The sequence below is a fragment of the Sinocyclocheilus anshuiensis genome, unplaced genomic scaffold (genome assembly GCF_001515605.1).
Source record: "Sinocyclocheilus anshuiensis isolate Anshui unplaced genomic scaffold, SAMN03320099.WGS_v1.1 scaffold2081, whole genome shotgun sequence".
Classification (NCBI taxonomy): Eukaryota; Metazoa; Chordata; class Actinopteri; order Cypriniformes; family Cyprinidae; genus Sinocyclocheilus; species Sinocyclocheilus anshuiensis.
This window is the reverse complement of record NW_015548360.1, coordinates 114,277-131,263: the sequence shown is the minus strand read 5'-3', so window position 1 is coordinate 131,263 and position 16,987 is coordinate 114,277. Positions and strand designations below refer to the sequence as shown.

General features: G+C 35.9%; 1 protein-coding gene across 1 annotated transcript in view; it reads left to right on the top strand.

Moving 5' to 3' along the window:
• Positions 1-16,987, top strand: part of igf2bp3 (insulin-like growth factor 2 mRNA binding protein 3) — a 34,860-nt gene that overhangs the window by 11,032 nt on the left and 6,841 nt on the right. Inside the window, exons 3-11 of the mRNA XM_016444598.1 lie at positions 23-71; positions 6,198-6,249; positions 6,355-6,418; positions 9,127-9,405; positions 10,304-10,438; positions 10,574-10,696; positions 11,819-11,954; positions 12,051-12,185; positions 12,352-12,423. Coding sequence (XP_016300084.1) covers positions 23-71; positions 6,198-6,249; positions 6,355-6,418; positions 9,127-9,405; positions 10,304-10,438; positions 10,574-10,696; positions 11,819-11,954; positions 12,051-12,185; positions 12,352-12,423 — 1,045 coding nt within the window. The remainder of the gene's footprint in view (positions 1-22; positions 72-6,197; positions 6,250-6,354; positions 6,419-9,126; positions 9,406-10,303; positions 10,439-10,573; positions 10,697-11,818; positions 11,955-12,050; positions 12,186-12,351; positions 12,424-16,987) is intronic.

Sequence of the window (16,987 nt, the reverse complement as noted above, 5' to 3'; positions counted from 1 at the left end):
TTTTTTTTTTTTTTTTTCGCAGGAGCTGCAAACTGCAGATCAGGAATATCCCACCTCACATGCAGTGGGAAGTAAGTGCCGCTTTCTCTGACCAAACTTTCTTGTTTAGTATGGATGCTAGTTTAGATCAGATCTAATAAAAGCCTATGATGTTCAGTTGAAAAAAAAAAATCCCCTTTACACCTACTAACCCATTGTTATTGTCCTTCACTTATCAGATCAAACTATCTGTAGATGCGTTCGCGTGTATGGCTCAGTACGCCGCTCTTTGCCCTCCCGCTTTTCATTTGACCTCGAGACAAGCTCTCACTGACCCTTTGAAAACTTGCATGACATGCTCGCTTTGCTCGTCCCCCTTTCTCGTTTCATTCCTGTTGCGCTGTGTGTGAATAGAGCCTTACAGAAGTCCTCAAAAGTGCTCTGATCATAGGAATCGGTTCAGATTCAAAACTGCATTGTGCTCTGGCATTGTTTCCTCAGCTTTTCCGTCCATGACCGGTTCCTCCAGTGTTTGAATTACTGGGGGAGCTGGGAGGGGCTGAGACCCCCTAGTTCTAGTCATAAGGGCCTTTCGCACCGCTTTAGTTTCAGAACTAAATGTACAGTACTAAAGTACTGGGACGATTTTGCGCAAACTATTTCCCAGTACCATTTAAAGGGTTGCATTCGCACCGACAGTGTGTACTAAGAAGTGACGTAAGCCAGTCGACAGCGACATAATTTGTGCGCGGCGTTCAACAACAGAAACCAAGAACAACAACATTAACAACAGGAGGATGGAGGACGGTGCGAAAACGCCAAAAAGTGGGTAGTTCCACAATTAGTTCTGGTACTATGAAAAGGTTCCCACGGTGCGAAAAGCCCTATAGTCCCCCTAGTTATATGTAAAATCAGGCCTGGGGTGGGGGGGCTTCCCAACTACCAGTTACGTTTAAATGTATTATTACAGTGGTAGGTCATTACCTCCTTGATGTTGGATTAAATGTAATGATTTAAAGAAACATTAGAGTCGACAATAACTACAATTAAAATGGCCACTCGCAGTGCTTTCCATCAGATTTAGTCAGCAACATGTCATATAATAGGGAGCTTCTGGTGTGTTTTTTTATTTATCTTTTTTTTCCCTAGCCAACTCAAAATAATGAGCTTTAAGAGAGCTACTGTGGACACCAACAATTCAGTAAAAACAATTTTTTAAACAATATAATTTGTAAATATTACAGGTAATTATTTCTTACTAACCATAACCATATTTTTTCACTTCTATTTATTAAAACTGTATTTTTTTTATCTTACGGCATTGAGGTTATTCCTTGCAAGTTGGTAACATACAAAGCCGGTCAGTCACAGCATCATATGTTAAATAATTTGGGCTACATCCATGTGAAATGGCACCTGTCAGTAAAAATGTGAAGACCCAGTGTTGTTTTGTGCCTCGTTTCTGGTTTTGTGACTGTATGTGAGGAATATGTGCTGGTCAATTTTCCACTGAGGCAAAAGTTGTTAAACTGTCTAAGAACATAAATTGCTTGTTTATGTCTTTGTATTATTTGGTTCATTTATATTTTAGTGAGGTTCAGAACATTTATAATTTGGGTTTTTTAATACAGTTGAGCTGCAAACTCCTTATTTACTCACTTAAATGTGCTCCCCCTTACCTCACATTTGTTCATTTTGGGCTCCGTGTGTGTGTATTTGCAGCAGTCGTCTTTATTGCATATTTTATTACAGGTAAAATGAGTAAAAGTCAAATGGGATTGTTTGCCATCACAGTAAACCAAAACTACTATATAGGAAATGTTGAGACTAATTTAAAGGCTATATCAATGTATCGATCATGCTGAGCAAAGTGTTCCTAGTCAATATGATGTATTATGTTTGTTAACTCTGTTAAAGCTGACATATAATAGTGTTTTTTTTTGTTTTTTAAATGGAGCGATTTATTGAAACTTTACACACAAAAAATGTGTTTTTTTTTGTTTGTTTTTTGAGTGTTAAATTTGATACATGACACTTTTATGGTTCATAATATGGTTCCTTAATTTTATTAAGAGGCCCAAAACTGCAGAAATATGTAATTTGGTGCAGTTGCTGATATTTATATGGCCAAAAAGTAAGATTCTGATAGCTTGTAATGTAAATCAGTGAAGTCTTTATAACCGTATAGGAAACTACTTGCACGAGTTTCATATAAATATCAGTTATATCTCCCAATAATGTGTTAAGATAATATTTAAATGCTTAGTTTTATGATCAAAGCTCTGTAGTTTTTGTGGAAGGGCAAACATAAGCAGTGCAATACAATGTTGATTGAGTTATGTACAAATAAACGTTCAGGCTCAAAAACTGATGTATAATTGATACATTTAAAAAAAAAAAATTCCCCCAATATTATGGATAATTAAGTCTAAGCTGCTTCAGTCCAGTAAGTGTTCATCCTAAAATATTACTAACAATGTTTTTTATTATGTTTACTTTAAAAGCCAGTAGAAGAATTCACAGCAAAAACACGTGTATCAGGACCTGAGTACTTTTAAGTGAAAGGCCTTTTATTATAATTCTATCAATCAGACGACAGAACGCATGTAGTAGATTGTGTACAACAGGTTTATCATCAAAATTGATCATGTTGATAATTTAGAGGCCTCAGAAACTTGCACATCAAATCTGATGCAATAAGCTTCATAGGGTTAATATAACCTAGAGGACAATACATTATGCCTGTAACACATGAACATGTTCTCCATTTTATTTGACATTTAAAAATGACTTTTTTTCTGTTGTTGTATGTGGTTGCATCAGCAAGAATACCCCCCCAAGAATATTGCATTAATACCATGTGAAGTTCAAAAAAGTTCAACCTTTAAGTGTGTCTAATGACCCCTGAATTCAGTTGAATTTCTTTGCACTTACTCTAGCTGTTTTTAAAGTGTAAGAAAATGTCCTGTTAATGGCCACATGCATTCTGTGTTGCCTTAGTGTGTAGCAGTAGATGGGCTTAATAACCTTATTTAGGTTTGACTCAATCTGAGAAAAATTAAAATGACCATAAACCTATTTAGGTTTTATTTTTGTTTTCCAGAGGGATTTTTTAAAAGGAAGGTGTTTTTTTTTTTTTTTTATCAATACAGTAATCAATACAAAAAAAGTTAAATACATCTCTGACCAGACAGTAGGTCCACAGATTGGTCCTTCCCTCTTACATTTATCAATTTGCACAGCTTAGTGTAAATGGATAAGAATGATCAAATCAAGAGTTCATATGCATCTACTACATTAATGACAAGTGTCAGTTAAAATTTGAATGGATTCTGTACGTTTTAAGCATTGAATTTGAGAAATTTGTGGAGAAGACTGGAAAAAGAGGAATATTACTTTGCTAGCACTGTAAATATTACCTTTAATATCGAATGTGTATATAAAATAACAAAATGAAACTGTAAATGTATGCATCATTCTGGCATACTATACGGCTGTGCATGTTATCTGCAGCTGAATTCTGCTGAAGTATTTATAATCTGCCTGATGAATCATGACTACTCAGGTTTTGCCCTGTGGCGATGAGCTCTGTTGTAGTTTAGTACTCAGACTAGTATTATTCAGCAATAGAATATAGATGTTTGTAGTCCATAAACCCGGAAGAGAATTATTATTTGAGCCATGTGTTCCTTTGGGAATTTCCAAGTTTAAGACTTGTAGAGACCTTCACGTTTTGTCCTTCATCCAAAATTAAATAGTCATACCTCCAAACATGCATTTTGATGCAACCATTTGTTTTTTTAAATGGAAGTTATAAAGTTGCTGCTAGTACCGCAAGGGTGTGAGTTTACGTGCTTTGATATGACTGTTATAGAACAAAACGCGAGTCTTTTAAAGCCTTCTGAAACTGCGATGCTAAAAAGCCATTGGAAATTCCAGAGGGAACCTGTGGTGATTTAACCTTCCAGTTTAGTAGATGAAATTTTTTTTTTTCAAGGTCATAAAGGCTCACTTTTAATTTTATTTATTTTCAACTGTAGTCTGTTTGTTAAAGCAAAAGCTAGATATGAAAAAAAACATTATTTTAGCACATTACAGTTTATAAACTTTGGGGCCAGTGTGATTTTTATTTTTTTGGCTGCTTTTTATTTGAACAAAATATAGTGACAACCTATAATACTTTGGGAAATCATTACAATTTAATAACTTCTTTTCCTATTTTAGTATATGTAATGTAATTTATACCTGGGGTGGCAAAATTAATTTTCAGCTGCCATTCCTCCCGTCTTCAGTGTCAAAGAAATCATTCTAACATGTTGATTTGGTACTGTTTTTAGGTGCAAATTCAGTTAAACTATTTAAACATGCACTACTAAATTTGTTAAATATCACAAGAGTTTTAGTTGGATGTATTAAATTTGTGTTTAGATGTACGATGTATCAACTTGGCATGAACCAAATGTTAACCTAAAAAAATGGACCGTGTGTAATTGTTTGGATTTACAAATAAACATGCTAAATTTATAGCACAATAATTTTCCTTTTATTTCAGCCCAAAATGAGTCCGCAGTCACATGATGTCAGCCTGCGAAAATGTCAAGTGCCTACTTGAGCGAGATTATTTATTTAATCTCTCCCTTTATTTTTCTTTGAGTTTGACCTGCCAGTTGTGTTCAAATAGAAGATGTTTGTGTTTGTATTGTTGTCTTGTTACTGTGGGCACATGTTGAGATCTTGAAGTGTGCGTATTATCTGTGATGGTGTAGCGTTGGGGATGTGCGTTTTGCTGTGTGACCACGCTCAGGCGAGCTTAGTCGGGCTGGATTTTAACCTGCTGCCCCGTCTGGCAGCAGGCCTATTCCATGTGTGGACGCCCAGAATGTGTAGATCAACCCCCTTCCTCTTTCACCCGATTGAAGGAAGCCTTGTCTTATTGGCCTGGACTTAATGATTGACTGGTTATGTAGCCAATGGCTGGAAATGCCCAATGGCTGCTGGGAATTCCATAGTAATGCACACGCCAACCAATAGGACGGCTTGGAATGGAGAAGGGCGGTAAGGGGGGTTGTGGGCATTAGTATGTGTGACGTATAGGGGGCTGGTGTGTGTAAAAGCCTGTAGGCTTCCTTATACCCATGTTCAATGTTCGCTTGCCTCCTCCAGAGCAGGAGTGGCAGAAACGAAGAGCTGCAGTGAATGAGGTGTAAAACAGTGCTTTCTTGAATTATTTATTTATTTGGAGAGGCTATACGTTTAAAAAAAAATAATAAATAAATAAAATTAAAAAAAAAGCAATTCCACAAAAGCTTAGTTTGCAATTGATTTTAAATATTTGGTCAAGATCCAAATCGGCAAGAGGTAAACTGTTTAAAGTTGGCATGAAAATAAATGTATTTTCTAAAATCATTATTGTAAATAGTTCATCTGTCCATATTTTTCATAAAAAAAAATTGACACTCTTCTGACATGTTTAGGACTTGTCCAAACATAAGTCCTGCCCCTGCAAGATCAGGTCCATCTACGTTTATTTTTGAGTGCAACGCCTACACCTCAATCCAGTCGACAACTGATTTTTCGGTAATCCGTTACACTCAGATGTGCATCACAAATTTTCACCATCTCAGTTGCCTTGCTATTGCCCAAAAAAATGGACAATACTGAAGAGAAATATAGTTTTTGGAATTCACGCTCAGTTTCTCACGACCTGTGCTCATTGGACATGAAATAATGTTCAAAAATCAATTCTTGTATAAACCGTTGCATAGAATTGTGACAAATTATGCAAGAATGGAATTCCGAATATTTACATTTCATTAATGAAGCCCATGAAATATGTCACTACTTGCGTTTCATCGCAATTTTGGAGTGACCAAAAATTAATATTTTTGTCATTTACTCTCCCTCATCGGTTCCAAATCGGTATGGCTTTCTTCCGCGCAAACATTTTGAAAACGCCAACTGATTTTCTTTATATGGACAAAAAAAAAAAATGCTTCCACAGAAGTCAGTCAGTCATACTAGTTTGAAACAACATTAGGGTAAAGGATTTTTGGGTGAACTATCCCTTTAACACTTAACTGTTCAACATTTTTGACAGCATGACTGTTGTATCTGGTCATTTTTTAAGTTATACCACCTCAACCACAATGTCTAGTCGCTTACACATTATTAGTGTTGATCACAGTCTGAAAGTTTCTCTTGCTTGACTTCACCTACAGGTTTTGGACGGGTTGTTAGCGCAGTACGGCACAGTGGAGAGCTGTGAACAAGGTAGGATGTGCTCCTCAGCAGATTGTCACTTAAGTAATAATCCATATATTAAAAGATTAGTTAATCTCTCCTCCTCCATCTTCCTTCGTTCTTTTCCATCCTCAGTCAACACTGACACAGAGACTGCTGTCGTCAACGTGCGATATTCCACCAAGGACCAAGCCAGAGAGTGAGTATCATCCGCCTCAGATTCGGCCGGCTCGGTCACCACTCCACCCCCTCCAGAGCGTCTCTGTCCCACGTCTCGCAGTGAAATGTGAGGCCGTCAGTTCCACATACACTGCTATTTGGTTTTATTCAGCAATTATAATAACTCATTCAGTGCCACCTACTGTTTGATTAGTAGAACTGCAGCGCAGTCACAGGGGATGGTGAAGAAGTCTGGAAAATGAATGGAAAGGCTCGGATAAAAGAATCTTCAGCAATTGTTTGTGCACAATAGGGAGTTTCTGTTACCATCCGCTAGTGGATGTCAATGAAAGATTCGGTGGCTTTAAAAGGCTCCGGCATTCCATCACGTCTAAGCCTCATGCTCTTAAACCCCCCATCAGTTTCGCTTAAGTTTTACATGTGTCCTGTTTGAGAGGGAAGCAGAAAAGCAGAGATGGTTTTCATGCCCTTTGTCTCCGTCACCTAGACTATTGCCCAAAGATGGACAATATTGATGAAAAATATATTTTAGAATTCACACTTAGTTTCTGGGGACCTATGCTTTTAAATCTTTGCTATATATATATATATATATATTTTCATGTTCAGAACACAATTCTTGCACAAACTGTTGCACTGAATTGTGACTATCCAATAATTAAATTTTTAATATTAACTGAAAATATATATTTTTTAAAAATAACTCGCACTTACAAAGAAAGCATTGTTTTGAACAAAATACAGTAAAAAAAAAAAAAAGTAATATAGTAATACAACAATTCTTCCATAAACTGTTGCATTGAACTGTGAAAAATTATGCAAGATTGGAGTTATGAATATTTACTGAAATCTAGAAATATATTCATAAATTAGGCCCATTTTTGTTTATTTTCAGCCGTTTTTATAGGTGTACTATAATGTGGTCCAAAGCAGCAAGAGGCTATTTTTTTTATTTTTTTTATTCAACTAAGCATAATATTCCATACATTAAAAAAAACAAAACAAAAAAACAAGTAGGATGTGCAACCCCTGGCAAAAATTATGGAATCACCACACTTAGATGTTGTTTACCCACATTTTTTAGTTCATAGCAAATAAACAAATCACAGTTATCACAACAATTTTTGTTTAATAATTCAATGTTCTGGTTATGTGAAACATACCTTTAAAAAAAAAAGATATTAAACTTTAATGAAAATTTGTTTTCCAAGTAGAGGAAAAAATATGGAATCATTCAATGTTGAGGAAAAAATTATGTAATCATCTACCAAAACACACAGTTAGTACTTTGTTGTTGCTCCTCCTCTTGCTTTTATGACGGCCTGAATTCTTTGGGGCATGGACTTCACAAGCTGGTTCCAGCTTTGTCGAATAGCGGTTGACAGATCAGCTTTGCAAGATGGAGCCTTGTCATGGGCCAGTTTTTTCAATTTCCACCATAAATTTTCAATCGGATTGAGATCCGGACTGTTTGCTGGCCATGTCATTGAGTTGATATGCCTTTCCTGAAGAAAAGCTTTAACACTCTTTGCTCTGTGGAAAGATGCATTGTCATCCTGAAAAATGACATCATCACCAAACTTCTTTTCTATTGATGGAATGAGAAAAGTGTCCAAAATTTCAATGTACACTTGTGCGCATTGACTGTTGAGGTAAGCATTGCCATTTCGCCTGGTCCTTTACCTGACATGCAACCCCATATCATAAATGAGTTGGGAAATTTGGTTGTTTTCTTCAGGCAGTTGTTTTCTTCTTTATACATTTCATTAGAACGGCACCAGACAAAAGTTCCAGCATCATCTCCTTGTCCAAGGCAGATTCATGATTCTTCACTGAATATCACTTTCATCCAATCATCCACACTCCATGACTGCTTCTCTTTAGCCCACTGTAACCTTGTTTTCTTCTGTTTAGGTGTTAATGCTGGTTTTCGTTTGGCTTTTCTATATTTAAATCTCATTTCATTCAGCCGGTTTATTACAGTTCTGTCACACACATTGACTCCTGTTTCCGCCCATTTGTGTTTCATTTGTTTCGTTGTGCATTTTCTATTTTCAAGGCAAATCGCTTTGAGTTTTCTATCCTTACGCTTTGAGGTCTTCCTTGGTCTGCCTGTATGTTTTCCTTTTGTAACCTTTCCATTTTGTTTATACTTGCACCAAATTTTAGAAATGGCTGACTGGGAACATCCAACTTCTTTTGCCACACTCCGTGATGGATTTTTTTCTTGAAGGAGTTTTATAATCCTTTCCATTGTTTCAACAGACAGCTCTCTTGTTGGGGCCATGTTTCCTTTCAATTAGCCAAGTCCAACAGCTCGTTAAGGTCTAGAAGCACTCTCTTTTAACTGCTGACTAATTAGCATTTTAGATATCTGCCGGTATTTATTTCAGAAATGCAAATTACAAGCTGATTCCATATTTTTTTTACTCAACATTGAATGATTCCATTTTTGTATTTTTATTTTTTTGTTTGAGGTATGTTTCACAGTGTTGAATTATCAAGCAAAAATTGTTGTCATAACTGTGATTTGTTTATTTGTTATAAAGTCAAAACTTTGGGTGAACATCATCTAAGTGTGGTGATTCCTGATTTTTTTGCCAGGGGTTGTATTATGGCTTTTGTCCTTTAACTCAAATGTAGCTTTCCAAAGCATCATGATTAAAAATGAGTTGAATGAAAAATTTGTTAATGTTTCCCATCCTTCTGTTGCTGTTTTTTCCCCAGAGCATTGGATAAATTAAATGGCTTCCTTATGGAGAACTACGCACTAAAGGTTTCCTATATCCCAGATGAGACTGCTGCAGCAGATGCCCCTGCCGTGGGTGGCAGGAGAGGTTTCAACCCACGCGGCCCGCCTCGCCAAGGCTCTCCCAATCTTGGCGCAAGACCTAAACTACAGTCAGACGTACCTCTACGCATGTTGGTGCCCACCCAGTTTGTAGGAGCTATTATTGGCAAGGAAGGTGCTACCATCCGCAACATAACCAAGCAGACTCACTCAAAGTAAGAATGCTCAGTGTACGTAGTTGTAAACAGTCCTGTTTCACACTGCGCACATAAGCACCGCATATTTTTTTTGGCGCCCATATTAAGATGTTACAACATTCACACTGAGCACATAAGGCTCTACAAGCAAAGTATCAGCACTAAATTTATTTATGCATGTTGAAAATGCTCTATAAACCTGTTTATCAAGATCTTTTGTGAAATAGGAGTTAATGAAGCAACAAATAATGTAACTAATAAGTGAACTAAACACTCTGCTTAAAAAAAAAAGAATGTAAGGTTTGTTGAAAGTTAATCATGCAGTGACAGGCAACCATGTTGAAGTCAGATTTCAGTCTGTAGGTAAGATTGTCCTAATTATTCTTAAAGAAGATTTCACTATGATCAAGTTTATATTAACTCTCAATTTTTGAATTGCATCTAAGAAAAAAATGGCAATTTTTATCCATTTACTTTTAATTAAAAAAAATCTATATCGGTTGACTTGCTATTAATTGAAAAATAAAAATATGAATCACTTTCTAAATTGACGCTAGAACAAGTATTTTATGGGCACCTTTTAAACTGGTAAACAAACAAAACACAAATAATATACACGTTTTTTTTTTTCCATCTCTTATGCTGATAAAGGCTGCTTTTATTTGAACAAAATAAAACCACTAATATTGTGAAGTTATGATTTTATATACCCGTTTTATATTTTAATATATTTTAAAATGCAATTTATTCCTGTGATGGCAAAAAAAATCATACCGACCCCAAACTTTTGAACGGTAGTGTCCGTGTATATCACACGTACTGCCTTTTGTGTTAACGTCTATTGGCATCTGGGAAGGGAACATAGACTTGGTCATACTGCTCTAACAAGTTGATTACATATTGTATATGTGCACAGGATTGATATCCATCGTAAGGAGAACGCAGGGGCAGCGGAGAAGCCCATCACTGTTCACTCCACACCAGAGGGCTGCAGTTCTGCCTGTCAAAATATCATGGAGATCATGCAGAAAGAGGCAATCGACACTAAGATGTGCGTTGATACACACACTCTGCGTCATACTGTTTCTCTAGATCTGTCTTCATTAGTCATACCACACTACACTACTAATGAGCCATTTGCACGCTCAGTCACACTATAACATTCTCTCTTCTCTCACTTGCATAGCACTGAAGAAATCCCTCTGAAGATTCTGGCTCATAATAACTTCGTCGGCCGCCTGATTGGAAAAGAGGGACGCAACTTGAAGAAAATCGAACAAGATACTGACACAAAGATCACAATCTCACCGTAAGTAGTTTTTTCCTTGTGTTATTTATACTTCATGTGGTCAGCAAAATACCTTCTCATTGTGTGTTGGATTCTGTTTTCTAGCATGCATCAGGTACATTGTTGAATTCATTCTCATATACTTCCCAAGATGACACATTTATTCTGCAGAGGTTTTTGTTTTAAACATTGCTCAAGGTAATATTTCTATGTAGATTCATACCAGTGTGTACAGAAGTGACTGTGTTTGACCCACTGGATAAACCGTTTTCTTGTCCAGTTGGTTCATACATGCAGCGGAGTTCAGTTGGAGTGTTTGGCTTCCATCCAGCCTATTACTAAATAAAATAGGTTGCATCAAGTGGTAGTTTGCGTTCATTGAAGGAATTTGGAATTAATTTTTTTAAATATACTACTGAATAAAATGCATCTTTCTCATGTATCACTTGCATGTGACTGGTTGCAACGTGTGTCTAAGGTTGACAACCCACCTATGCCACAAATACCAAAGCATGTAACTTGGTGTTTGTTTTGCTACCAGTGGTTTTCTAAAGTGTTAATTTAGTATTATTTGTATACTATTATACTATATATAAATATTTTAAGTTAGCTTGTGTTTTTTTTTTCTCGAGTCTGTGTTTATATACTATTTATTAATATTTTGAATGAGCTTTTATATTTTGAGTTTTTAATTTAGCACTTATAAAATTATTATATTTTAGTATTTTGAATTTGCTTCTGTTTTTATATTTTGAATTTATTTTTTATTTAATATTTATACATTATAATGTTACTAGCATTTAATTTTAATTTTAGTCTTATAAATTATAGTTATTATTATTATTATTATTATACTTTTTTTTTTTTTACATTTTTATCTTCCAGTCTAATTTCAATTCAGGTTGTAGGATGCTTTTTATTTTTGTATTGTGAGATTGTCATTTGTTTTTACACTACTTTGTTTGGCTTTAGTTTTAGTTTGAGTAATTTTAGTGTTTTTTTATTTATTTTTATATTTAACTTTATTAATTTAATGTTGTTGTTTTTTTCAACTTTTTCTAAAAACAATTTTAATAATTGTAGTTAATAAAACAGATTTTATACTACTTTTTTTTTACTTTTTCCACATTCCCCCAATCCCAGTCTGCAGGATCTGACATTGTATAACCCAGAGCGCACCATCACCGTCAAGGGTACATTAGAAGCTTGCGGAAAAGCAGAAGAAGAAATCATGAAGAAAATCCGTGAGTCCTACGAGAATGACGTAGCTGCCATGCATGTAAGCCTGCAATGACTTTCCATCTTTATTGTAAAATTGCGTACAGCACAACAACTTCATCTCATGAAAAAAATCTCTGCCCTCTTATTCCCCTAGCTACAATCTAACCTGATTCCAGGGCTCAATCTGAACGCGTTGGGTATTTTTCCCGGTGCAGCGAGTGGAGGGATGTCACCCTCTGTGGTATCAGGACCTCCAGCTGGGGTTCAAGCTGCCTATCAATCATTTGGGGTAACAAAATTTGAATAAAATTGTGTGTTTGTGTGAGATGTTTGTGTTTGGTGTACACTTATGAGTGGGGAGCGCATTCATTTATGTAACGGCAAAATGTGAAGTGGGCGCCTACAAGTCTGTGTGTGTGGGAGTGTGCGTGTTAATGTGTGTGTTTCTCCCGTAGTGCAGCGTGTTTGGGGGTGAGGTGCCATTTTGGGCCTCTACACTCTCCTCCAGCAGCAGCACAGCCTTTTCTGTAAGTTTTTATTTGTTACCCACCATGCACTGCATGGCTTGGCTGCTCGCTACTGGATTGGCTGAAGGGACAAACGTCTGCTCCCAGATTAGTCGCTGCCCGGGGGGTGTTGCTCGGCCTCCACAGCTAACAGAGATGCTGAAAAGCTGTGGGTCTGATGTTTAACACGTAACGTGGATGTAGACCTAAAGTGCTTTGTGTGTGTGTGTTGGTGATGGGTGAATAAATGTGGTCAAGTTTGCAGTTAGATGGGAAGGGCATGAATAACATGAGTTAGACTAACCCATCAACTAGGATGAAATGCACAGGTGTGTCTCATTGAGTAATTTTACATGGACAACAATATTCCGATTTTTAACACTTTTTTTTTTGATTACCTTAATCCAGCTAAAGTCATATTCGAAGTGTAAACAAATCGAATTAAGACTTGTGGAGTATTCCTATTTTAGTCACATTATTGAAGTGCAGTATAGACATGTACACCTTAATCACACTATTACCGTCGCATAGGACTTTTCGCCGCATTTTGCGACAGGATACACACACGGCAGTGGTCAACTATGGCGCGTACTCCGTGCCAAAATCAAACGTCCGAACAACCGACGGATCGAACGTCTTGTACTTTGAGCGTCTTACGGAGCGGGTGACCCACGTGATGACCTGACGCGATGTCAGCGTCTTGAACTTAGCTGGTTTTTAAACATGTAAAGAGACATGCTGCTGTGTAAAGGCTATAAATGGACTTTACATGCAATACATATAGATGTTGTTCACCAAAAAGAACACTCAACCATTTCCTGCGTCTTGCAGTACTTCCCTGAATGAGTCTTTAAAGAAAGGTTTAACAGGCTTAAAAAGGTTTAAGGCTATTCTAAGTCCTTCTGAGTAATAAACTGAAAAAGCTCCCACCTGTAGGCTATCATGACTTTCTCTGTATACCATGACAGAAGGATCTAATGTTTTGTTTTCATTTGTTTAAAAGCGACATTTTTTTACTTTTAAAGACCAGACATACTGTACATACAACCAATACTTTTAATTCATGTCTTTGTATTTTTCCGTATTTTATTCATACATATATCATTTTAATATAATCTTTTACTCTTTTTTTTTTTTCTTTTTTTTTCTTTTTTTTTTTATCATCAAACATATTAATTTAGTATTGTCTGCTTTGTTACAAGTTAGAGTTAGAATTTAGAAGATAAAGAGTTTAAATTTCAAAGTCTTCAATGTCATTTGACCATGCTGTCATTAATTGTCCATTGACATTAGTAACAAATTGAGAAAGATGCAGTTAAGTTTATTCAATAAACGCATACATTTTTACCATGATTTCGTCTCTGGTGACTCTTCTGATAGAGAGAGAGAGAGGTCTTGTCAAATCTGGATCTAATATGCATTTTCACTGCCTCATGTTCTCATCTTGTAATCATATCATTGAATAGGCATACCTAAATTGGTTCGCAGCATGATTAGAATGCATTATAATTGTCACAAATCATTGTGAATATAAATGAACACTTTATCCTAGTCTGTAAGCTTGTATATTTTAAAGGGGTCATATGATGCAATTTCAAGTTTTCCTTTCTCTTTGGAGTGTTACAAGCTCTTGGTGCATAAAGAAGATCTGTAAAGTCTCAAATCCAAAGAGATATTCTTTATAAAAGTTAAGAGTCAACCACGCCTACCTAAAACGGCTCATTCTAACACGCCCCCAACAAGTCTACGTCACTATGTGGAAATATTAGCATAATGCCGCCCAAGAGTGCATGCAAACAAAGAAGGCGTGGTTTCAGGAACAGCATCAGAGCAGGCTGCGCTTGTCAAAGGAGAGGGCTTTGTTGAAAACGACGTGTTTGAGAGAGGCGGGGCATAGAGGACCTACAATCATGTACAGTATTTGAACATTAAAGCATGTCAACATATTCTGTTACACCAAATACACAAAATAATGATCTTTAAAATAGCATAATATGACCCCTTTAATATCAGAAACCGTGTTAATAATAGTTAGATGCCAGATTTATTATAAATTCATAGCTTTATTTGTTTCTGGATAATCTGGATTTTTTTCAGGTTCTCCTACATTTCTGAAAACAAAACATTAGATAACTAAACAAAACAACGTAATTTACTTGAGGTTCTGCTATAAATGTGTCTATTAGAAATATTTATCAATTTAAATGAATTAATTATACAAAAAAATCACTTGAAATTAATGAAGACTTGTTTTGTCCTGAGTTTTTTGAACGGATTTCTTGATTGACTGATACAATGATACATGAAATACATCGCCACCTAGTGGAATGTAATATAATCTTTATTTGAAGTGTAACATTAGTTTCAAAGGTCATTTACTCATTTTGATCATGTGTAGACTATAGCCAGAGATATTGTCAAAAGCATCAAATATCGGCAATATTAAGAGGATTTGGCATTTCCAATTAATTTAGGCCCGTTACATTATTATTATTATTATTATTATTATTATTATTATTAGGCCTATTATTATTACTTATTATATTATTACTTTTATTATTAAATTACAATTAATTTGCCCCACAATAATTTCATAGCGCATCTCCGCATTACTGACGCACTGTGAGGATAATAAAAGATTAGGCTATTAGCTTACTCCTCATTTAAAATGTTTTTAAAGGTTTTTTTTTTTTTTAAACCGGTTTATTAATTTATACAATGAATTATAGGCCTACAATTAAAATTATTAACACTGCAGTCAATGAAAATTAAGAGCAGCTTTATTTCAAGCCAGGCCCTGCTTTTAACTGTAATTATTATCCGTTAAGAGAATTAATTGGCGGAACATGGGCGCACTGTCTGAGCGCATAAATTGGTGTTCAATTTGCACAGATCTATCAGCGTCTGACTTAAACCAGCTTACATGTCAAAGTAGCGCAAGAGCAATTCGCAGCAGACGCTGATTACGGTCATCGCAGTTTCTCCAGCGCGGCGGCACAAGCTCTGATGACCGCTAATTCACGATTTACCAGTGTATTTCACACTCACTGCATTTCATGTCGTGCTTTAATAGGGTTACAAACTCTTTTATATTAGTGCTATAGCGTATTGTGCCATGTTTATCAAAATAAAACCGATAAAAACTTGAATTTACACACAAGGCACATTGTTCTAATTTTGCCAACATCTTTCATTTTTCTTAAAAGTAATGTAAATATGGTGGCCTGGATGAGACTCCCGGCCTGGTTGAAATTCTGTCCCAGACCTGCATTAAAATAATTATTTGTAATATTTGTGGCTTGAAACAGCTGGAAAATTGAAAGTGTAGGCCTACTGCAGTTCTGTGGATGTTTTGCCATTTAGGTAGGGTTATTAAAGTTAATTAAAACTAACATTTATGTTAATTGAAATAAAGCTGAAATAAAATAACAAAAATATAAGCAATTATATGAACAGAGAAAACAGAATAATTCACAGATTAACAAAACGAAAGAAAAACTGCGACAAGTTCTATATGCCCCTTTCTGTCCATTTTTCTAATGCTCAAGTTCACGGAAAGGAAATCAATAGGCTACGGCGGAAAGCGACATCTGTTTTATTTTGAAAAGCACCGTGTTTTATTGTTATTGTGACTACACAAATAAAAGTAGACCCTTTATAGTTTCATAATGATGTCTCAGACTTATCTTTGTTTCTGCTGTCGTAAGGAACAAATTCAAGTGATCGCGCAGGCGCCTCAATCATGCACACATCAGTTCAAGCAGTTGACATCGCAGCCTGTTCATTATCAAAATAAAATAAGCCAACCAAACATATAAAAAGTTACAGTACTCAATTTAAATAGTCCGAAGTACAGTCTATTGCGTTTACCCACCAAACATTGCGCATGTGATATACGTGCACTGGAGTGAGTGCCAAAGGATATTGAAATGCCCCCTAGTTATGCCATCCTGGCCCCGGGCCTGTTTCAAGCACCGACTTTCAAAACCAACCTGCTTAACACAAAATACTTTTCTTCTCATTTATATTTCACTATGTGTGGGCCACAAGAATAATATTAAGGGAATAGCCTAATTTAAAACAATTATACCGTTATCAGCATATTTTGAAGTAGATTCATCTCTCGTCAACTCTGAGTGAATATGTGCCGTTAATGCAGTGTCAGATGCCGAAATTCCATCAGTTTTTACTTTTTTTATGTTCACTTTCTGAATATTGACTGTGGTTAATATCTCCGCCTAACTCTTGCGCAAAGTTTGCACCTTGCTTGTGTGATCCATTGGCTCACTTTCATTGTTTAAAACAGAAATATTTCCAGTTTTGCTACGTAACCAACCCCGATGTGTATATATATATATATATATAATGTATGTATGTATATATATATATATATATACACAGATATGTTCAGTATTAGCTCAGCTGCACTCAAATAATGGTATAGGGGTTATCAAAAAACGGCTGTTAATACTTTCTCTTACAAGAGGATTCAATGAGACCTGTCTTCCAGTTTGGTCAAGTGATGTTCGACATATACCCTATTGGATTTCAGCCAGTTTAATTTCCAAGCCCAATAAGTTAATCT